Raw genomic sequence first — 24,192 nt, forward strand, 5'->3', positions numbered from 1 at the left:
CGGAGGACCGCATTTTCTGAAACGTGACCATTTTTCAGATGCAGGGCTTTTAGATCGTGGGGGAGTGGAGCTGGACAGCTGGACCGTAGGTGCGGCGGCGGGCAGTTTATCCTAAGTAGAGCTGTTGTTGGGGCATAAGAGCGAAAGGTTAGGCACCACTTGAAAGAGCCCGAGGTAGAGGAAGCCGCTATGGCCTAGAGGCGTGGCCTAATATCATCCAATCAGAGTGGCGGATCCGGACGCCTCCCTTCGTCGTCGTGGTAACGAGACGCACAGGCTCTCCCAAGCGCCGGTGGCGGTTTGGTTTGGGCCCATGTCATGTCGCGACAGAAGGTAAGAGCGACACCAATTCGATGCTTTTGATGTCCTTAGAGGAAGGGAAATCGCGGAGGGATTTAGAACAGGAAGGTTGGGTGGGGGTGGGGAGGAAAGAATACCCTCATCTCTCTAAAGACTACAAGCCCGACGTGCCGTACGCCACAGGAACTTCAGCGCATGCTCTGCGAGCCTGGAATGCTGTCGGGATATTTACTGAGTCTAGAATCAAAAATGTACCCAGCGTCTTCTGTGGCCCCTAGATATTATCCTGACTTAAAGAAACCTTTAGAGATTCTTTCATCCATTTGCCTGTCTGTCCTTCCGTCCGTCCATCAAATCTTCATTAGTGGCTTTTCCAATCCCAATTCTATCTGAGCCTCAAATCAGACAAGCTCTTGCATTATAGGAACCGACAAGTCAATCCTGATTTTAAGATCAAGAAAAATGAGATCGAAAGAAGGGAAATGAGTCGCCTTAGAACCTAACATTCTGGTCCCAACCTGCTGCTACTTTCGTGTTTCAACTTCTCAGAATGCCACCTCTGGATTCTTTCCCTCGCAGAACAGAAGGTGACTCTGTCTACCGGCAGAGTGCCATGAGCTTACTCCTCCTGCCAGGATTCATTACTCCATCTAACGTTTGTTTAGCTCGCGTCTTTCCTTCTAGACTCCTGGATCGACTTGCTCCCTGTAGCCCTGTACCCCAGCCGTCAAGCAGAGACCGCACACAGCTATCTCTATTGAGTAACTGCTGTTGATGAAGTTAGAAACTGGGGCGCTACTCTGACTCCTCTGTTTTCGTTTCCCACATCCAATAAAGCCTCCTCTTTGAACTTTGTGGGTTTACAATGATTCCCTCCACCTCCACTATGCTGTCATTATGATTCACTTCCTAAAGTAACACTCTTTCTTTTTTTTTAAAGATTTATTTATTTATTATGTATACAGTATTCTCAGTACTCTGCCTGCAGGCCAGAAGAGGGCACAGATCTCATTAAAGATGGTTGTGAGCCACCATGTGGTTGCTGGGAATTGAACTCAGGACATTTGGAAGAGCAGGCGGTGCTCTTAACCACTGAGCCATCTCTCCAGCCCCCATAAAGTAACACTCTTTCAACACACACATTGGAGACATCTTGCTATTCAAGTGTCATTAACAGAAGTAAAACAAATGTCTGTGGCAGTAGCCCTTCCCATAATCCTGTTCTCTTTTGATAGTGAAACGATTAAGGCAACATTGTCTTGTTCTAACTCCATTTTGTTTACTTAGTTCACAGGCCTTCTACCCCCGACCCCCACAGTGGTCATGTCTGCCTTGGCAGCATTATTTGATATTTCCATGGCCTTGACCATGGTTCAGTTGTATTAATCAAAATAATTAAAGCAAACTAAAATAACTAGGAACTATGTAAGTCAAAAATAATTGGCATGTTGTGTCTAAAATAGTTACTATACTCTTCCAGGAATGAACACTTCAAGGTCACTTTGACCCTCATCTAACTTTGACGCAAATTATGTCTGTGTGGGTTTTGCCTTTAAAAACACTGTGCTCTGGAGCTTGGGCAGGAATAGTCACAATCTCAGTTTTGGTCTGGTTATCAATAAAAAGTACTTAAAACATTTAATTGGCTTAATTAGAGTGGTTGTCAATAACTCTCTTGCGTGAATTATTTTGATACCAACTAGCAGATGGGGTACTTTTCTCTGTGAATTAAAGAATTACAAGACAGGAAGTGCTCTGATAGCAAAGCAAAAGAAACGTTTATTGGCAAGCATCATAGAGTCCCGGGACAGAGGAAGAGGCCCCGGAGCTGGGAAGACCGTCAACTCCTACAGGGGTTTGGGTTTTTATTAGGCATAAGGTGTTCCACCTGGTTATCCCCCGTCCTCCCTCTATCAGTGTAAAGACGCCATGTGGCCCTTCTGCAGCAGGACTGGATCTTTGTCCTTGATCAGAAAGACAAGTGCAGTAAGACCCTGCGTTGGCGAATGAGCATAGAGGTAACGGTGATAGGGCCCATGTCCGGGGAGCCAGTACAGAAATGTTGGTTGGTTGGTGGGGATAAGAGTCAGCTCCCTAACCCTCTCTGCCCTTTGGGGTGTAATGAGGGCAGAGAGACCCACTGCATGCAAGGAAAAATATTTTCAGAAATGCATACAACACTCACACACACTCACACACACATACATACATTGGGAGAAACTTAGTGGTAAAAGAGAAATCCATAAGAACTTTTTTCTGTTTTTGTGGGGTTTTTTTTTTTTTTTTTGAGATAGGTTTTCTCTTCTGTACCTTTGGAACCTGTCCTGGAACTAACTCTTGTAGACCAGGCTGGCCTCAAACTCACAGAGATCCACCTGCCTCTGACTCCCGAGTACTGGGACTAAAGGCATGCGTCACCACAGCCTGGCAGGACTCTTTTAAAAAAGGAAAAGAAAAGAAATCTCTCCTATGCCATTGTTTCTTCGTGCCCCTTGGGGTGGAGGAAGATTGTATCACAAATAGAGTGGGGCCAATAATTGAAACTGTGGGTTCTTTCTGAGTCCCAGACCCTTCTGAGGGTCCCACCCTGGCAAAGGTATTCATTAGAATAGACTTGCCTTTGATGGATGGAGCCACCTAGCTGCTCGTCCTCACCTGAGGCACTAGGGTGTCTGTGCGACATGGGAAACATGGACACAGAGACGGGCTGGGAGATTGGGGTACCCGGGGGACTGTGCGGAGCTCCACAAGCCTCACTCACATCTCCCTCTGCTTGCATGTCACTTGGATATGCTGTCACATACAAATGATATGGTCGTGATAAGCCATTTGCTATTCCCAAAAGATACAAAAGCCAGTCTCTTCTGAGAACCCTTAACCTTGGATGGGTCCTTATGCTCTCTGGGGAAGGCAAGCAAGGACACTGACATCGCATGTACAGTTCATGGCCAGGGAGGTGGCTCAGTGGGAGGGATGCTTTCTGTGAAATTGTGAAGCCCTGAGTTAGATTGCCCAGAACCAAGATGAAGCTGGGCATGGTAGCACACTTCTGTAATCCCAGCTCCTCGGGTGAGATGGGAGGTGGGGACAGGAGAACCTTGAAAGCTTGAAGGCCAGCTTGCCTGGCATACAGGACAGTGAACAACAAAAGGACCTTGTCCCAAACGAGGTGTAAGGTGAGGACTGACACTCAGGACTGAGACAGCCCTCCAACACTACATATGCTGCAAGGTCATGTACTCTTACACAGAAAAATGCGTGTATGCACCTCACACACACCGTGTGTGTATTTGACACATTCAGTTCTTGCGGTGTCAGGCAGAAGAGAATGTCAATCATCTCTGAAGAACTGGAACTTGATGACCGTGATGGCTGAATAACATAATAATTATCAGTGAAAGATGTGGTCAGGGAATTTTATAGATTTCCATAGTGATGTAAGAAAGGATGCCTTAAGTAAAACAATGAAATGAAATACTTGTTCTTGAAAAACTAGGGGATAGCAGAAAAATTACCCTTTTGGTACAGGGCAATTATAAGAATTTATAGTAGCATTGTTGTTTAAAAATAAAATTTTATTACATTTCTAATTTATGTGAGTGAGCATGTGTGCTCTACGGCCCATGCGTGGAGGCCAGAGGACAAGTTGTGAGTCCATTCTCTCTTTTTCCACCATGTGGGTCTCCAGGATTGAATGCAGAGAGTCAGGCTTGGCTGTAAGCACCTTTGCCCGTGGAGCCATATTTTAAAATATCATTTTTTAAAAGTTGAAACAGGAAATGTCCCTTAAGGCCAGACCTAAGGTAAAGATGTTTGCACGGAAAACTTATAGCCAACACTAGATTAGGGTTTAGCCACCGCAGCAAAAATAAACAGAAGACATAGACATGGAAAAAGAAGGAGCAAATTTGTCTTTGTTCATAGATAGCATGTATGTACATAGAAAATATGAGGGAATCTATAAGCTGCTTCCATTGATAGTTTAGCGAGGGTGCCGACTGCAGGTAGCATACATTAATCAGTTTTGCTTCTGTTTGTATCTGCTTCAGGGTGGTTGTGGTAATGAGCTACCATAAGTCTACTGGCTTGGACAGTTTGTTACCCAACAGGCCTAGTGGTCAGAAGTGTGAAGTGAGGCGTGGAGAAGGGCACTGTGTAGAGCTGTATTCCTGGCAGAGGCTATTTCACAGCAGCTCTGGCATCTAATGGCTGCCCTCCTCATTGGCTTCCGGTCTCCTTTTGCTGTAAAGTCCATCTTCCTCACAGTGGTCATTCTGAAACTTCCACAACAACAGAAGTGGACTGAGATACTGGACATTACTTGAGCATGTATGAGACCTCAAAGCCCACCCCCAGAGTGACACACTTCCTCCAACAAGGCCGTTCCTACTCCAACAAAGCCACACCTTCCAATAGTGCCATCCCTGAGGCACTACATTCTATGGGAGGCATTTACATTCAAACTACATTCTACTCCCTGACCTCCACAAACTTGTAATGATAACATAAAGCAAAATGCATTTAGTCCAACTTCAAAAGTCCCCATAGTCTATCATAGTCTAACAATGTTTTAAAGTCCAATGTTCAAAGTCTTTCTGAGATTCATGCAGTCTCTTAACTGTAACTCCCTATAAAATCAAAATCAAAAAATAGATCACATACTTTCAACATATAATGGCACAGGATATACATCACCATTCCAAAACATAGGGAAGGGAGCAGAGTGAGGAAACATTGGACCAAAGCAAAACCGAAAACCAGCTGGACAGACTCCAAACTCTGCATTTTCATGTCTGATGTCAAAACGTTCTTCAGCTCTCCAGCTCCTTTCAGTTCTATTGACTACAGCACACTTTCTCTTGGGCTGGTTCCATTCCCCTATTAGCAGCTTTCATCCGCAGGTATCCCACAACTTTGGCATTTCCAACGTCTCGGGCTCTCCAAGGCAAGCCAGGCTTCTCCTTCACAGCTTCACACGATGGCCCCTCTGGGCCTCCATTCAAGGACATCCCTGACACGTGCCTGGCCTCATCGACTTTTCTTAGTTGTAGAGGAAGATTACATGATGTCTTTCTTCTATCCTTGATGCACTTTTAAAGTCAGAACCATGTGGCTAAAGCTGCCAAGTTCTGCGGGAACAAGGTCCCCTCATTCAATTACATCTTCAACAGCTTTCTCTTTTCCCTGTCTTAGGTTGGCTGTTCTAGAACTTATTCTGTAGACCAGGATATCCTCAAACTCAGAGATGCAGCAGCCTCTGCCTTCCCAGTGCTGGGATTTAAGGCATGTGCCACCACACCCAGCTCTAAGCTTTTCTATAATTCTTCTTCACATGTTGGAAACTTAGCTGGGTGGGCCTTTACCCTGAGGTCACTACTCCCTTTATTCCACTTCTAAAGGTTTAGTTCCATTTCACTTCCTGGTGATCATTTTCTCCTCAAATTGGACATTTTATATTTTTCCTCTCTCAGCTTACCCTGTTTCATTCTGTATCTTCATGAGAGTTAACACTAATAACCATACAACAGAGTCAATACTGGCTGTTTTGAGATTTCTTCTGCCAACAGAATTAATCCAAATCTTAGCCTTGGGCAGACTCTTCAGACAAGAGTAAAAAGCAACCACTTTCTTCACCAAAATATCACAAGACTGCGCTAACATACTAACATTCCTCTGAAACCTCTTGCTCCACCACCCACAGCTCAGGTCACACTCAGCACCACTGTCTTCCATGCTCCTACTAGGATGGCCCATTAAGCAGCACTGTGTTCAACTGCTTTTCTAATCCACAGTCCCAGGGTCCATGCTGCTTCAAATAATAGCATGGTCAGGCCTTACACAGCCATACCCCAGTTCCTGGCACCAACTTCTGCCTTAGTGAGGGTTTCTGTTGCTGTGAAGAGACACCATGACTACAGCAACTCTTTTTTTTAAATATTTATTTATTTACTTATTTATTATGTATACAATATTCTGTCTGTGTGTATGCCCACAGGCCAGAAGAGGGCACCAGACCCCATTACAGATGGTTGTGAGCCACCATGTGGTTGCTGGGAATTGAACTCAGGACCTTTGGAAGAGCAGGCAGTGCTCTTAACCTCTGAGCCATCTCTCCAGCCCCTACAGCAACTCTTATAAAGGAAAATATTTAATTGGTTGGCTTACAGTTTCAGAGGTTTAGTCCATTATCATCATGGTAGGATATGGCAGTATGCAGACAGACATGGTTCTGGAGAAGGAGCTGAGAATTCTACAGCTTTGATTTGCAGGAAGCAGGAAGTGAACTGAGACACTGGGCATGGCTTGAGCATATATGAGATCTCAAAGCCCACCCTCACAGTGACGCACTTCCTCCAACAAGCCCACACCTACTCCGATAAGGCCACACCTCCTAATAGTGCCACTCCCTATGGGTTTGTGTGGGCCAGTTACAATTAAACTACCACAACCTGTCTGGCCTTCACGAGCATTTATACATACATGCATACTCATTTGTTTACATGTGTACTCATACACATCAAAAATATGTTTACAACAGCATTACAATATTAATTGTCTACAAATAAAATTAAAACTTAGAAGACTTCCATATGAAAACCAGAAAATATTTGGAAAGAAAATAAAATTGAAGAATGAGTAGAGACAAACCATATTTAGGAATTGGATGACTCAATACTTTATGATATTACATCTTCTCATGAATGATCTGCTCAGGGATGGACATATCTAGCTTGTGCCAAGCCCCACATTCACTCCTAAATGCTTAAAAAACAAAGTGGTAGAGACCTAGATGAAAAGTAAGTAAAATAGCACAGAGAACTGGGAGACAGCTCCGTAGGTAAAATCCTTGCTATGTTAGCATGAAAATTCTAGTACCTGTGTAAAATTTGGATGTGGGCTAGAAGGATGGCTCAGTTGTTCAGTCGCCTGCCACTCCAGTATGAGTTAAGAGTCCCCAAATTTATGTAAATGCCAAATAGGCACAGTGACACGCCTGTAGTTCCAACCTCAAAAGTTAAGATGGGATTCTCCAGAGCAAGCTGGCTAGCATACTAACCATATCAGCAAGCTCTGGGCTTGATTGAGAGACCCTGCCTAAGGGCACAACATGGAAGAGTGAACGAAGATTGTTCCTGACAACTTAGACCTCTACATGGACACAGACATACATGGTCCAACAAACACATGTGCTCACATACATGCACACCACACACACACCTGGAGATAGCAAATAAAACAAAATAAAATGCAGGAATGGCATCTATGTCTGTAACCCCATCTCTGGGGGGCAGGGAGACAGGCAGATGCCAGATCTCTCACTAGCCAGGCTAGCAGAAAGGGGTGAGCTTTAGGTCCACTGGGAGACCCTCGTTCAAACGAAGATGGTTGAGATAATGGGTGGTGGAAGATATCCATCACACTGGCCTCAGGCCTTTACTCTCACAGGCACAGGTGAGCGCACCTGCACACACACACACAGAGACACACACACACACAGACACACACACAGACACACACACACAGACACACACACAGACACACACACACACTGACACACACATACAGACACACACACACATACACACACATACACACACAGACACACACACACATACACACACAGACACACAGACACAGACACACACAGACACAGACACACACACACAGACACACACACAGACACACACAGACACACACACACAGACACACACAGACACACAGACACACACACAGACACACATACAGACACACACACAGACACACACACACAGACACACACACAGACACACACGCAGACACACACGCAGACACACACGCAGACACACACAGACACACACGCAGACACACACAGACACACACACAGACACACACAGACACACACACAGACACACACAGACACACACACAGACACACACACAGACACACATACAGACACACACACAGACACACACACACAGACACACACACAGACACACACGCAGACACACACGCAGACACACACACAGACACACACAGACACACACACAGACACACACAGACACACACACAGACACACACACATACAGACACACACAGACACACACACAGACACACACACAGACACACACACATACAGACACACACACAGACACACACACAGACACACACACAGACACACACAGACACACACACAGACACACACACACAGACACACACAGACACACACACAGACACACACACACAGACACACACAGACACACACACATACAGACACACACAGACACACACACAGACACACACAGACACACACACAGACACACACACAGACACACACACACACAGACACACACAGACACACACACAGACACACACACAGACACACACACACAGACACACACAGACACACACACAGACACACACACACAGACACACAGACACACAGACACACACACACAGACACACAGACACACACACAGTATCCGTAGGTTCACTTATGCACACACTTGTTGATTAAAGTTGGGCAGCTATAGTAATGCAAGCAGTGAAGAAAGGAAAAGTTTTGCAATCAAAAGCCAGGGAGTGTCTGCCTAGGAAAAGTCTAGAACTGAGAGCAGGAAAAAGAATGAAAGATAACAGGTTTTTAAAAACTTAGAATTTAGCCAAGTGGTAGTTGCACGTACCCTTAATCCCAGCACTCAGAGGCAGAAACAGGTGGATCTCATGAATCTGAGGTCAGTCTGATCAGCTGAGTTAATTCTAGGACAGCCAGGGCCACACAGTGAAACCCTGGCTTGAAACACCAAAGCAAGCAAACAAAAAGATTAGCATAGTTTGAAGCACACTGGCTGTGTTGTAGGGACTGTAGTGAGACTGAACTATAATTTTGCTTGCTTTTGGGGCTCACTAGTTTGGTAAAGCAGTGTCCTTACTCTGTTCCCTTTAAAGGGTATGACTGAGTGGTAATCAGAACACCAAGATGATCCCAAAGATAACCATTCCTTGATGTACCCAGAGTGTGGGCAGAGCCTGTGAAATGGCGGCAAGCTCCTCCTGTGATCCTGTTAGGTTACAGACTCATCAGAGCTGACATGGAGGGGAAGGCTTAGAAGTACCACAAGCACTCTGGAGGGAACCTGGGTGCAAACAGACATCAGTACCAGGCTTTTTCTTTTAGGGCCACCAGCCAGCTCCCAAATCATGACACAGAGACTTATTATTAGTTTTGAATGCTCGGCCAGGCTTAGGCACATTTCTGGCTCTTTTAACTTAAATTAACCGGTTTCTTTTATCTACCTTTTGCATTGGGGCTTATGACATTTCTTACTTCTGTATATCTGTTTCTCTCTGTCTGTCTTGCTGGTGTCTGCCTGGCCTCTTGCCCCGGGTGTGTCCCTCATTCTCTCTCTCCTTCTCTCCCTCCTCCTTCTCTCCTTCTCACCTCTCTTGAGTCTAGAGTCCTTCTCCTATTTATTTTCCCTCCCTGCCGGCCCCACCTATTCTTTCCCTGCCTAGCCATTCAGTTCTTTATTGACCAATCAGGTGTCTTAGGCAGACAAGTTGAAACAAACGCAACACATCTTTACATAACTAAACAAATGCAGCATAAACAAAAGTAACACACCTTTACACAGTTAAAGTAAGATTCTGCAGCATAAAACAAATGTAACACATCTTTACATAGTTAAAATAATATTCTAAAACAGACATCCATGTCTTCAGAGACTTGGGAGCAAGTCCCAGCTAATGAATGAGTTGCCAGGGACCTCTGGCCTAGGACCCCAAGCAACTGACTTGTACCCACCATGCGTCTGAGAGTAGAAGAAACCCCCTATTCCAAAAGAGAGCCATCTCTTGGGGAGGCACCTGATGTGGCCATGTAAGACATGTGCAAACCATTCAGTTAAGCTGTGGACAGACTATCCACCCACAGAAACAATTTGATAATGGATGCATAGCCACTACATCTGTGGTACTGTGTTAGAGGACAACAGAAAAGCCCATCCGCCCTGAAGATGTCATCCTGAACAGGACAGTGTGTTCCCTACAGTCATCCATGCCTCAGGGAGCCATCCAACCAGGACTGGGGCCAGTCTTTTTGGAACTTGGTCAGAGCTAAACCACACCCCTATCCATAGAGGACTGGGGAGGTCTTTTGGGAGATAAGGAAATCACTCTGAGAAGTGGGCACAGTCTGTGGTGGAGTATTAGTTGAAGATGTGTTATTTCATTTATGCTGTGGTGTATTTGTTTAATGATGCAAAGATATGTTGCATTCTTTTGTTTTATTTGTTTAACTCTGTGACGCTGTGTTACTTTGCCTGTCTAAAACACCTGATTGATCTAATAAAGAGATGAATGGCCAATAGCGAGGCAGGAGAGGGATAAGTGGGACTGCCCGCTAGAGAGAAGAAATAGAAGGGGAAGAGAGGAGGGAGGAGCAAAAAGCAGAGGAAAGGAGGACACCAGGGGCCAGCCACCCAGCCAGCAATGGAATAAGATGGAAAGAAAGACATATAGAATAGAGAAAGATGAAAGCCCAGAGGCAAAAAAATAAATGGGTTAATTTAAGAAAAACTGGCTAGGAACAAGCCAAGGTAAGGCGAGACATTCAAAAGTAAGAATAAGTCTCTGTGTATTTATCTGGGAGCTGGGTGGCAGGCCTCCAAAGAACAAAGAGTTAAAAAAAAAGCCTAAACAGTCCCTTCCTAGATCTTCTGTACAATCAAAACTCAGAATAGAAGGTCCAGACTCTCCCCACGGAGTCAGAGGAGCTCTCAGGCTGGGCTTTGGGTTGGCATTTGAAACACCGATGAGCAGACCTTCATACAGCAATCTTGCCTATGGTATAATTCTCTAGTGATGGAGAAGTCATTCCTTGATAAGCAGGTAAGTTCTGCCCTGATTTCTGGGCAGAGACGATGAGGGAGAACACAGCCAGGCTGGATGCTCATGCCTGAAAACCTACACCCCATTGAGTGTGGTAATTTGAGGGTCTCACTCTCTGAACTAGGTTAAACAGGAAGGTAGGTGGGTGTGCAAAACCAGTTACATCATTTTTCTTTTCTTCCTACAGAATCAAAGTTTCAAGGGCCATGGATTGTCAAAAGGAAAAGAGCGGTGAGTGTTCTTACTCAATCCATACACACAGGACTGGCCCTCTTTCCTGCCCTCTTTATCTCCTCCACTTCTTTCTATCTCCTCCTTAATCTTTCTGTCTTTATCCTTCCCACATCATCTTTATGAGTAGAGCTCTTCCATTGTGGTCCAGCTGACCTTGAACTCACAATGGGATCACAGGTGAGCTCCGTGACACCTGGCCGTCTCGCCATTATTTAGTTTAATGATTATGATTGTAGCCCTAGTGACCATAGTAAACAGTTGTTGAACAGCTGTTGGAAGTCAGGCCCTGGGCCACCCCACCACTCCCTGTGCTATGTCATCAAATTCTCACCACCACCCTCGGTGCAGATCCTGCCAATGTGTTCGCTGTGCAGATGGAGAAACCGGACACTCTGAAGAGCCAAGTGCCCTGCTGGGAATCCTGCACGCGTGGGGCAGGGCTGGTTGGACTTGGGAACCAGTCCTGTATACCCGATGTTTGCAGTGTACACTGATCCCTCCCCTCTGGCACTCAGCATCCATGACAGCCTGGGCTCAGAGATCAGCACCTACTAGTCTGTCTTAAAACCAACCCGCCTGGACCAAGCAGGAGAGCAATACCCTTTACCAGAGATTTTTGGGGTACGGAGGGGTTTGGTGCTTACTGTTCACTGAGGTTCCTATGGTTGGTGTGGTGACTTCAGGCAGCTCTCTGGGGGCTCTCTCTCCATATGGTTGGTACTATCTCATCCAAGTCAAGTCTCTCTCTTACATCCAGAGCTTCTTATTTTTCTTTACTTTTTTTCAATACTTATTTATTATTTATACAGTGTTCTACCTGTATACAGGCCAGAAGAGAGCACCAGTTCATTAAGGGTGCTTGTGGTTGCTGGGAATTGAACTCAGGACCTCTGGAGGAGCAGAGCAGTCAGTGCTCTTAACCGCTGAGCCCACATGCAGAGCTTCTTAATCCTATTCCAGGTCTTGACCCTGGACTTGGCATCCCTACCCTACCCTGACAAAGCCATGAGCACTTCAGTCAACAGGACCCATCCAGCTGTTCGTACCGGGGCACCTGTCAATTAGAAACGTGTCTTGTTTGCCTACAAGAAACACAACAGCCAACTGCATTTCTTTCCCTCATAGGATGAAGTGTCCAGAGTGTAGCTGCAGAGGTTTGATGCCAGAGCTTTAGGGTTGTGTTGAGTACGGAGTACCTGCTGCAGCTCTAGCCTTCAAGTCACAGAGACCCGAAAACAATTGTTTTCAAGGCCAACCTCACCTGCTTGAGATCCTGCTTCAAGGAAAAAAAAAATTTTTTTTTTTGAGACAGGAGCTAAGCAGCCCTGGCTGTCCTGGTACTCATTGTGTAGACCAGGCTGCCCTCATAATTACAGAGATTCCCCTGCCTCTGCCTGCCAAGTGCTGGGATCAAAGGCATGCACCACCATGCATATCTAAAACTATGTTCATTCAATCTGTTGTTCTGTTAGAGGATTAGGAGAAAAATCTCTCCATAAAGATGAGTAGCTGGAAAGGGGAAGATCAAGTCCCCTGAAACAGAGCTGGAAGGAAACTCCCAGGGACACTCATGACTTGTGATCCTAGGGGATCAAAATATATCAGTTATGGTTTGTCTGTCTGTCCATCTGCTTCCTGTACTCCAAAACAGTCTAGAATTGATGATATTAATTTGTTTATTTAAAGGTCGAATAACGGGAATGCTTTTTCTGCTTTAATTGATATGATCATGTGGTTTTGCTTCTTGAGTCTGTTATTGTGATAAATTATATCAGATTTTCTAACACTGAGCCAGCTTTGCCTGCTGGAAATGCTCCACTTGGTTACGGGGTATAATTCTTTTTTTTTGTTTTTTGTTTTTGTATTGCTGAATTTCCTTTGCCTGTGTGTGTTTATGAATATACATATGTATGCCTATTTGTGTGGTGATGGAAATGTAACCTGGGGTCTCCACATTCTAAGCAAGCGCTCTGTGGCTAGCTCCCCAGCCCCTTGCTTGTAGCTTTGTTTGTTAACTGTCTGTGTCTAATTTCACTCTCAGGTTACACTGAATGGTCTGGAGGCCCTCTCCCCTCTTCCTTCTGGAAGACAGCGCAGAACAGAGGCTGCTTTGATGTCTCAGGGAATCTGTTCTCCAGGGAAACCCCCTGGGCCCAGGGACATCTTTTGGGGGTGTTTTCACACAGTGGATTCAATTTCTCTAGGATACAGCTACTGATATGTGTGCCACACTGGGAGAGCTGTGGTGATCTGGAATTTTCAAGGACTATGTCATCTCAGCTGCCATGTGTCGCTGTGCAGAGGACTAGCACACTCTCACTGTGGGCTTGGCCTCTGCAGGGTCGGAGGTAGCCCCACCTCCATTTCATCCCACCAGTAGTATCTGCTCTTGATCAGCCTTGCTGATAGATCGGTCAACTTTATTGCTCTTTCAAGAACTTTCGCTTTATTGACTCAGTACACTGTTTTCAGTGGTATTGATTGGTAATTGTGCCCTTTAACATCAGCCCAGAGTTGGAGGGGCAATCTCACACCTGCATGGGGTTGAAGCTCAGGCTCCCCCAACCCTTGGCCTCCTTTGATAGGGGACAATGGGGACTCTTCACTGCCTGAGCAGATGAATGCCTCAGCCTTGTATTCCTCCTCCTCTGCACCATCCAGTGACAGAGCCAGTGTTGGAGTCCAAGTACGCAGCCTCTTGAGAAGGGAGGACGCCCCACTTGACCTCTGCCGCCCCGAGGAGGTAGACAACAGGTGTCCTCTTGGTCTTTCACTAGACTGGAGCTGTCATTAGGCGTTCTGCTGTGGAAGGCTGTCCGGTTGGGGGCTTCCCTAAGCTGGAGAGAGCAGGCTCCTTTTAAAGGTCGTTTAGGGTCGATGGTCATTAGCATTTCTGAATGCCTATTGGCTGGCTTTTCCATCACCACATCTGGAGCACAGAGAGGCATAAAGGAAGCTGGGGAAGTCCCTAGCGCCATCCCTTTGCTCCGAGGTCCCTAACTGGCCTCCTGGTGTACCATTCGTCTTCTTACATTTGTTTTATACATATTTTGGGTTTTTAGTTGCATTAGTAAAAGGAATAGGGAAAAGTACATCTGCTCCATCTCCCCAGCTGAAAGCCTGGGAAAGGGATCTGCAAACACTTACCATGTGATTTAAGAATTAGTCACTGATGGAGGAAGGTCATTGGCCACGTTGGGCGCCATTTGTAGTAATATGGAGCGGCAGCGGGGCTGCGTCCCCAGCATCTCGGCTGCTCACATGGCTAGCTTATGCTCCGAAATAACAACACACAAACTGTATTCATTTAAACACTGCTTGGCCCTTTAGCTCTAGCCCTTACTGGCTAATTCTGATATCCCGATCAACCCATCTCTAATAATCTGTGAGCACTGGTCTTACCAGGAAGATTCTAGCCTAAGTCCATCCTGGGTCGGAGCTGGGGCATGGCGTCTCTCTGAGGCGTCTGCTCCGGAGAGGAGAGCTGTGGAGTCTGAGCTCACTTCCTCTTCCTCCCAGCGTTCTGTTCTGTTTACTCCTCCCACCTATCTTCTAACCAATGAGGACCAAGCAGTTTCTTTTTATTTAACCAATGACCTTCCTCCATCAAGTCACAGCACTTGCGAGGCAGCCATACCTTGCCTAGCACATAGTAGGGACTTGAAAAATGTTTGGTTTTTGTTTTATCATTTTATTTTTATTTATTTTTTATTATATTATTATTATTATTATTATTTTGGTTTTTTGAGACAGGGTTTCTCTGTAGCTTTGGTGCCCGTCCCGGAACTAGCTCTTGTAGACTAGGCCTCCTGAATACAGGTTTGCACTGAAATCGAGGTGGCTTTAAACTCTTGGCCTTAGCCTCTTGGATTATAGGTTTGCACTGAAATCGAGATGGCCTTGAATTCTCAGCCTCAACCTCTTGGATTACAGGCTGGCACCATATGCGTAGCTTCCTGTTTTTCAAAGCTCAGAGATGCTCAGAGTTCAGTTTGGCTCGTCTGAGTGTTGACAGGCTGTGGTGCTGAGTCTGAGCTGCAGCACAGGCTCTGGTAAGAATCTGGTTGTGGCAGCTGCAGGTAGAACATGGCTTTTTTCCCTCCCTTTTGTCCCAATCCTTGGAAAGTCACAGCCCTGAGCATGTTTTTTGCTGTCTTTGTTGCAGAGAGCCAAGAACGTTAATCCGCTTCAAGACCACACTCATGAACACTCTCATGGACGTTCTGCGCCACAGGCCCGGCTGGGTAGAAGTGAAAGAGTAAGATGTCCTCTCTTCCCTCCACTCAGCCTATCTTCCCTGGTCTCTCAGGCCCTGGGTTCCTTTTGTCTTCCTCTCAGTAGCTCCTTGGTAGTAGTAAATGTGGGAGTGAGGGGTTTCTGAGGTTCAAGACCCCTGATTGGCTGACATTTGTCTAGGGGTGTTCTGGCGAGTGTGCTGGCAGGTGATCCTATCTATAATGGTTGGAACGTTAGGCATTTCTTTTGGATGGTCTGTTTCTGAGTGGTGCTCGGGTAATTTCAGTTTGTGGTTCTTTTTGCAATCAGGTATTGCTTCAGAGTAAATTACTGAGACTCACGCTGAGTCCTACTCTTGGCAGGTGATAATGGTTGGAAGTAAAGCACTTCCTTTGGGTGGTCTGTTTATAGTTAGCTTATCATGGCTGGCTCCTACACCAGCTGCCCTGAGTGTGCCTTGACCATCCCATACTCATCCTGGGGACAGAATGGCCTTTCCTTCCGTGGAACCAGGGGCACTGTGGTATTGTAGGATGAGCCAGGGAGTTAGGGGACAAGCTGGAGGGGAGTAAAGGGGCTGGAAGGTGGTTCAGAGAAAAGGGCACTGTCCCCATTTTCTGTATATCCTTGGGTCCCTCCCTCTCTCTCCCAGCCTCTTCTCTGGTCAGGTGGCCGGAGATCTGAAGCTAACACTGTGGGAGTCACCCTCAACGGCTGACCCTAGACTGGCTGCTTCAGGAGCTGCACAGTCAGGAAGAGCCCACAGGCCAGGGCCTCTGAATCTCTTCATCTTCTGTGAACCCAAGTCCTTGCGGAGTTACAAACAAAATTAGGTCTCTGTCAGAATCAGCCTGTCTGTTCAGATTTAGAGCAGATATGTCCAGTCATGTCCCTTCCTTCGCTTCCTGCTGAGGAAGAGGACGTGAAACCAGAAATGGCAACAGCCACTCTGGGAGCCAGAATGAAGGATAAAAGAATGGGAAGCTAGAAGGATCCCTGACCTTCGCTGGCCATTTAATATCTTCCTCCACAATTGAAGAGCAGCCCAGTGCGCGAGCATGAAGAAGGAATGCACACGAAGGAACTTGCAGTCTCCGTCCGGGATGAATTCAGGTCCACACTGCTCTTCAAGCCTTTGCTCTCTTGGGTCTTGGCCAGCTCTTCGAATTCAGCTCTGACAATTTTGCTTCCACTGGGGCTTCACTTCACATCCTTGAACATGCCTTTTCCTGCCCCAGGCTCCGTTCAGCTACAGCCACTGCCTTCTTTATGCTTTAGATCTTAGCTGAAGTGTCACTTTCAAAGGGTCCTTCAGCTGCCCCACCTCATGACTGCTTCTCCCGAAACAGAGTCCACAGTTCCTCACTGTGCAGTGATTTCTATCTTGACTGTTGCTGATCAAGCTTACTGGGGTGCTGGCAACATCTGGCCAGGTGCTTTGTCAATGTCCCTCCCTACCTGCCCACCACTGCCTCTCCCTGGCACCCAAAAGACAGTCTCCACACACACAGGTGAGCAAATGGACGATGCTTCATTCACACAGACCCCGGAGGATGCTGGGAGTGATGAGGTGCTGGCCACTTTGCTCATTCATACCCTCGTGTTTCTGAAGCCCACTGCTATTTTCTAGTGAACACAACCCCAAGAGACAGCTCTAGAACAAACTTTCCAGAGCCTTCTCAGACCTCAAGCAACCATGAGAGTGACAGTCTACTTTGAAAGATCTACTGGTTACCTATTTGCTAGCCCCTTCCTTATCTCTCCCCTTTTTATTGGAAGGTAATTTCACCTATCCGAAAATAAACCTTAAGGGAAAAAAATGTCAGCTAGGCTCTGTGAGTTCAAGGCCAGCCTGGTCTACACAGTGAGACTCTGTCTCAAAACAAAAACAACAAAAACCAATTCCACCCCCTCTTGTTTTTCCTTGTAGCCCAGGCCGTCCTGAGCCTCACTAAGTAGCTGAGGATGGCCTTGAACTCCTAATCCTCCTGCCTCCCCGTTACTTCCTCCATCCTGCTGGCCCTCCCTGTGTGCTTCCCTGACCCGGTGGAGGTGGGTAGCTCCTGACAGTGCCACCTCAGCCCCAGGCTAGCCGTATCCGAGCCCACGTGACTTCTTTGGGCTTTCCCTAGAGTTGCGCCAGCCTTTTGCATCGGGTGACAGTGATTACCAGCTTGCCTCAGTATGTGTTATTTTCTTACTTAACATTCAATTAAGAACAAGAACGTGGCTATTAAACCTTTAAAAAGTCATTTGGAGCTTGTTGGAAATTTGGGGCCCTCAGAGACATTCCCACACAGTGTCCCCTACAAGAGACAGAAGACTTCCACCCCTACCCCTGCGCTCCTGAAGGCTGAGTTCCTATGCAGGATTGGGATCCAGGAGAGGTGCCCATCCCACAGCTGAGAGGAATTAAGAAGCAATCTCCTTAGCTGCTGGAAACTGTGACACACCCAACGGAACTTGTCGGCCACTGTTCCCCTTGTTCTACAGAAACCTCAGCACTCAGCTACTCGCACATTTGGCTGGCAGCTCCTACATGCAGGTCAGGGTTCACCGTAGCCACACCAGAGTGGTTTGTCCTTGTGATGCTGGGACGTCATCCCGGAAACACCCATGTCAAGTTCACTGTGTGTCAGCAGTCAGCTGTGGTCATTTTTGCTCACACATTGAGAACTCATTGTGCCATCTGCCAAAGAAGGCTCTTATGGCTTCTCCCTGCCCTTGTAGCCTGTAGGCGCTGGGATGAAAGAGACAGTGCAGGCCTTTGGGAATGCAATAGACCAGGGCGCTCTTCCTGACTTGGTCAAGGTCAGGACTGGCTCTGCTCCTCACTCTAGGTAGCCACCTCCTCACTGCTTTGTTTCGCTCAAGGTAGTTTTCAAAACTCGGCCTACTTGGCTTTAATAGGGAAAAAAAAAGCAGGGCTGGAGGGCATTTAGTTAGGTTTCTATAGTTTCCAAAATATCTTCAAGACAGTTACCTTAACTGGAAATTATGCCAGAATGGGAAGGGATGATACGAGTAGTGGTGCACACCTTTAATCCCAGCACTAGGGAGGTGGGAGCAAGAGGATCTTCGTGAGTTCAAAGCCAGTCATCTCTACATAGAGAGACACCCCCTCTAAAAAAAGGTTTATTTGTTTCTGGAGGTCTTGGCCCATGACCAATCAGTTGGACCTTTCCTCTTAGGCCTATAGCAAGGCAGAACAGCATGGTGGGAATTCATGGTAGCCAGGAAGCAAAGCCTGAAGCCAGAAGTCAAGAGCTAGTCAGGAGCATGTTCCTCAGTAAACTAATATCCTTCTTCTGGACCTGTCCCTAAAGGACTCCTCCACCTCCCATTATTGCCACAGGCTTTTTAACTCTCCAGCCTTTGGGGACAATCAACATCCAAAGTAAGGGCAGGGGCAGAGAGGGTGGATGATTCTTCTACCACCCTGTAATGCAGCCTGAAGAGGCAGCAGTGAGTGCCCGAAGGATGGACCTTTGGGGTGCAGGGTGTCCCTGCATCTTTGGAAATGGTTGGTATGGAGCAGGTGTGACCAGTCTATTGAGAAGTTATATAAGGCACTCTGGGCACAGGGTGGCTTCGTCTGCTGGTGCCTCAGGAAAGCCAGTCCCTGTGGCCAGCACTCCCCCCTCCACCCACTCATGTGCTGTGAGACCCCAGGCCTGACCTGTGTCTTCGCACTGCAGCGAAGGTGAGTGGGATTTCTTCTGGTGTGACGTCAGCTGGCTGCGTGAGAACTTTGACCACACCTACATGGATGAGCACGTGCGGATCAGCCACTTCCGGAACCACTATGAGGTAAGCCTCAGTTTCCAGGCCTGAGACGTGAGAACGGTGCTAGACCAGCAGGCTGTCTGTCTGTTGGGGTCCTTTGATTGTCGCTGCTACTCTGAGGGGCTGAGAGTGGAGGCTGGGATTGAGAGATGGGCAGGATACAGGAGATAAAGCCTTTTGTGGCCAAGCCTGAGGACCCGAATTCAGTGACTGACTCCCAGAGGTTGCTCTCTGACCTCTGATACTGGTGGGTTCTATCAGTTAAATGATCACTATACTGGAAAAGGGCTCAAAACAAAAGTGAAGCTTATTGACAAATGTCAGAGCTCTCTAGACAGAGAGGGGCCCTGAGCTGGGTATCAACTCTAAGGGAGCCTGGGTTTTTTTTCTAGGGTTCAGGTACCCACATCTTGGTAACTCTCCCTACTCTTCTATTGATCTTTTGTTTGTTTGTTTTTGAGACAGGATTTCTCTATGTAGCCCCAGCTGTCCTGGCACTCGCTATGTAGACCTGGCTGGTCTCGAACTCACAGAGATTCATCTGCCTCTGAGACTAAAGGTGTGGGCCACTATGTCAGTCCTTCTATTGATCTTAAGGTGTCTGTGTGTCCCTTCTGTTGTAGGGTTTGGGTCGTTGTTTCTGTCCATAAACACAGAAGTGGTTGTAACAGAAACCCCAGCCCTGATGCACAAGTAGGGAAGCAACCATTAATAGGGACCTTGTCTTGATGCATGGTTAGAGAAGCAATTGTTAGCTGGCTGGGGTCAGAGTGATCCCCAACACTCTTTTCACTCTGGTACATGGCGGGAAGTAACTTACTGCCGGTGAAGGAAAATGTCCTGTTTCTGGGGAAACGGAAACTGACTGCTGAGGGAAAAGCTCAGAAAGGGGTCATCATGTCCTCTTTCTCTCGTTTTAGCTGCCCCCCATAAATAAAGGTAACGAAATATTGTTTCTAAAAAGACGTGGGCAAGGCAGGGAGCAGGAGGCTCACATCTGCCCTGTCCCCTGCTGCTCAGCTTACCAGGAAGAACTACATGGTGAAGAACCTCAAGCGCTTCCGGAAGCAGCTGGAGCGCGAGGCGGGAAAGGTGGAGGCAGCCAAGTGCGACTTCTTCCCCAAAACCTTTGAGATGCCCTGCGAGTACCATCTGTTTGTGGAGGAGTTCCGCAAGAACCCTGGAATCACCTGGATCATGAAGCCTGTGAGTGCCTCTGCAGGGAGAATGGAGGTGGGTGGGGCGGGGTCTGGGGGTCCTCCTGTCTCTTTGAGGTTCCATGAAAAAGAACCTACTCTGTCCTGGAACTATTCCATCGAGGGTATCCTGTCTAAGCTCCCAGACTGGGGAGCCTGGTGTGGGGCATTCCCTCCACACCCACACCCCGTGGCTTCTGTTCCAGTTGAAAACCCTGGGACATGGCAGGAGAGCACCCTTTCCGGCCTCTCAGGCCTCCTGGACCAGACACTTGGGGAGTCCTGTACCTGGTTCTGCTGCAGTATGTTTGGGAACCACTGCCTTTTACTCTTATTTTTAAGGAAATGTTTTAGATTTACTTTTATTTCATGTGTATGCATGTTGTGCCTGCACCACTTGTATGCAATGCCCACAGAGGTCTGAAGACATTGGAACCTTTGGAACTGGAGTTACAGACAGTTGTGAGCTGCCATGTGAGTGCTGGGAATTGAACCTGGGTCCTCTGTAAGAGCAGCAAGTGCTCTTAACTGTTGAGCCATCTCTCCAGGCCCTGCCTTCTAATTTTGCCACTCAGTGTCACCTAAGACCAGCAGCAAGAGCAAGTCCCTCTATGTGAATCAGACCAGCGCTTAGGCTCACCCATCTGCCCAGTGTTTCTGCCTTCAAACCCGCTCCTGGGTAAGACGTGTGCATACTCAAGTTCGCTTATTTTGTCCTGACTATCCTGGAACTCGTTATGTAGACCAGGCTGGCCTCAGACTCACAGAGATGCCCCTGCTTCTGACTCCTGAGTACTGGGATTAAAGGTGTGTAGCCCGACTCTCAGCCACACAGGTTTGTGACAGTGACCCGAGCTTCCTGGGTCCGTTTCCTGTCTTGGAAACGCTAGGAGAAATGGCCACTGTTGTACATCTAACTCCAAGCCTTTCGTCTAACGTGTGCTTTGTGTCCAACATGCACAGCTTCAGGGAAACTGAGTCCTGTGACAGTCCTAGGTCAGCACTGCCCCAGCGTACAGACGAAGCACTAGGTAACCCAGTGGGCCTTAGCTCCGCTCACACAGCTCTCAGATGGCAGATACAGAATTAAAAATCCAGGCTCTAATGAGGCAAGGCAGGAGGAGTGTTAACAAGTTGAAGGCCCACCTAAGCTGCACAGTGAGCTCCAGGACAGCTTGGCCATACAGTGAGACCGTATCTCCAAAAAGAGAAAGGAAATGAGCCCCAGGCCCAGCTGAGTAGCAGCACCTGTTCTCAGTCCCCAGCCAGCACGCCTCGCCTCTGCCACGGGGACGCACGCACAGCCCTACCCACAGCTGTCACGGTATTGCCGCTAACAAAGACAGTGGGCTGGGAGAGGAAGCGACTTAATATGCAGTTGCTGGTTCCCAATTAGCAGAAGGTCCCGCCCGACGCAGCTGGGCTGCCTGTCTGGTTCTGCTCATCCTCTTCATCCTGCTGCCACCACAGGGCCTCACCAGCCCGTTCAGGGGCCACCTTCCTGGGGGACATTGTGGATTAGTTTTCCTCTGTACTACCTTGCCCAAGCCCACCCCCTCCAGGCACCTGGGCTAAAGGGCTACTTCTTCCTGCCACTCTCCCCTCACCCTCTTCTTAGCCATCCTCTTAGGCACAGAAAATAGAAGGGGGCTTTGGCAATGCCCCACCCCCACCACAACACTGCTCTGTAGACTCTTGGGGCTCTGGGGCCATCCACTCCCAGCTTTACTCTCTTAGGCATAATTAAAACAGGCCTTTAGACTGGGGCATGGTAGTGCAGGCTTGCAATCCCAGCCCTTGGGAGGTAGAGGCAGGGGAATCAGGAATTCCAAGTTGATTTGGCTACAGAGTTTTAGCCTTGGCACTCATGTGAACCCCAGATATGGTGGTTGTGCCACCAACACTGAGGAGTTAGAGACGGAGGATCCCTGGGGCTCACCGGCCAGTCAGCCTGGCTGAAGCACTGAGCCCCAGATCCCAGTGAAAACTCCTGCCTCAAAAGTAAAGCGGATAAACTGGGCATAATGGCCTGTGCCTTTAATCCCAGCACTCAGGAGGCAGGGACAGTTGGATAAACTGGGAGTAATGGCATTTAATGGGCGTTTAATGGCCATTAAACTCGGGGGGCAGAGACAAGGGATCGCTGTGACTCTGAAGCTAGCATGGTCTACATAGTTCTAGGACAGCTGAGCTCCACAGAGAGACCCTGTCTCAAAATGAAGAACTAAGGTGAGCAGCTTCTGTGGAGTGACATCTGAGGCTGACCTCTGGTTCTACACACATGCACATAACTGGTACCCAGACCACACAGCTGTGTGTGCTCCAACACATAAATGTACACATACAAATGAAAAAAAATTAAAAAGATCAAGCAAACAAATAAATAGGTCTTTGGGTTTGGCCATGGAAAGTCCAGTCTAAGGGCTGAGGACACAGCTCAGTGGTGAAGTGCTTGCCCAGACTGCCTGAGGCCCTAGGTTCAACCCTCAGCCCCGAAACAAGGGAAACAAAAACAAACAAAATTTAGTATAGTATAAAAGAAACCACACACATCCAACTTTTCTCCACCTGCCCTTGCATCCCAGCTCCTGTGCTGGGATGGAGGGCCTGGGCAGGGCACGGACCCCAGGGCCACTGTGGCTGGGATGGAGGGCCTGGGCAGGGCACGGACCCCAGGGCCACTGTGGCTGGGATGGAGGGCCTGGGCAGGGCACGGACCCCAGGGCCACTGTGGCTGGGATGGAGGGCCTGGGCAGGGCACGGACCCCAGGGCCACTGTGGCTGGGATGGAGGGCCTGGGCAGGGCACGGACCCCAGGGCCACTGTGGCTGGGATGGAGGGCCTGGGCAGGGCACGGACCCCAGGGCCACTGTGGCTGGGATGGAGGGCCTGGGCAGGGCACGGACCCCAGGGCCACTGTGGCTGGGATGGAGGGCCTGGGCAGGGCACGGACCCCATGACAACTGTGGCTCTTCTAGCCACTCTCAGGGTGCAAGCCAGCAAGTGTGGGGGTCAGGACTGTGCCTGTCCATCAGTCTGTGTGTCCGTAAAGTCACTGTAAGCCCCAGGATGTGATATCTTGGACATCTCGAGCTGTTCCCCACGCTAAGGCATCTCCCAGGGGCTTGAGCAAGAGTGTGGGGCTCCTGAACTTTCTATCCATGCGTATGTGGGGACATGCGCCAACAAGTCACAGAATAGTGCTTTATTTAAAGCCACTTTTAATTTGAGGCACAATTGACTTATGAAATCTGACCAATGTCATGAAGCTGGAGAGGAGCGCATACCCATGACAGCACAGTGCTTTTCAGCCAGGGGTGATGGCACATGTCTGTAATCCCAGCACTCAAGAGGCTGAGGCAGGAGAATTGTGTGTTGGAGCCAGCCTGGTCTATCAGGGAATTCCAGGTCAGCCAGGGCTATGTAGCAAGACTGTCTCACAAACCCCAAACAAAACACAATCAAGAATGGGGGGTTTTCAAAGCACAAAGTTTGAAAACTCCAAAAGAAAGCAGCTATGCTGAAAAACGGTTATGGAAACCACATTCGTCTGGGCCCTCCAGGAAACAGATGT

General features: G+C 47.9%; 1 protein-coding gene across 5 annotated transcripts in view; it reads left to right on the forward strand.

Annotated features, from left to right (window-relative positions):
* Window positions 1-265: 265 nt before the first annotated feature.
* Ttll9 (tubulin tyrosine ligase like 9) overlaps window positions 266-24,192 on the forward strand; it is a 44,039-nt gene continuing 20,112 nt past the window's right edge. For 4 of the 5 annotated variants that reach the window (XM_075963884.1, XM_075963888.1, XM_075963886.1 and 1 more), the window contains exons 1-5: window positions 266-333; window positions 11,354-11,397; window positions 15,566-15,658; window positions 19,335-19,446; window positions 20,443-20,628. In XM_075963884.1, the coding sequence (XP_075819999.1) occupies window positions 319-333; window positions 11,354-11,397; window positions 15,566-15,658; window positions 19,335-19,446; window positions 20,443-20,628 (450 nt within the window). In that variant the 5' untranslated portion in view covers window positions 266-318. Of the gene's footprint in view, window positions 334-11,353; window positions 11,398-11,774; window positions 12,022-15,565; window positions 15,659-19,334; window positions 19,447-20,442; window positions 20,629-24,192 lie in introns of all 5 variants that reach the window. The other variant, XM_075963885.1, reaches the window with a different exon arrangement.

The sequence above is a fragment of the Microtus pennsylvanicus genome, chromosome 2 (genome assembly GCF_037038515.1).
Source record: "Microtus pennsylvanicus isolate mMicPen1 chromosome 2, mMicPen1.hap1, whole genome shotgun sequence".
Lineage (NCBI taxonomy): Eukaryota > Metazoa > Chordata > Mammalia > Rodentia > Cricetidae > Microtus > Microtus pennsylvanicus.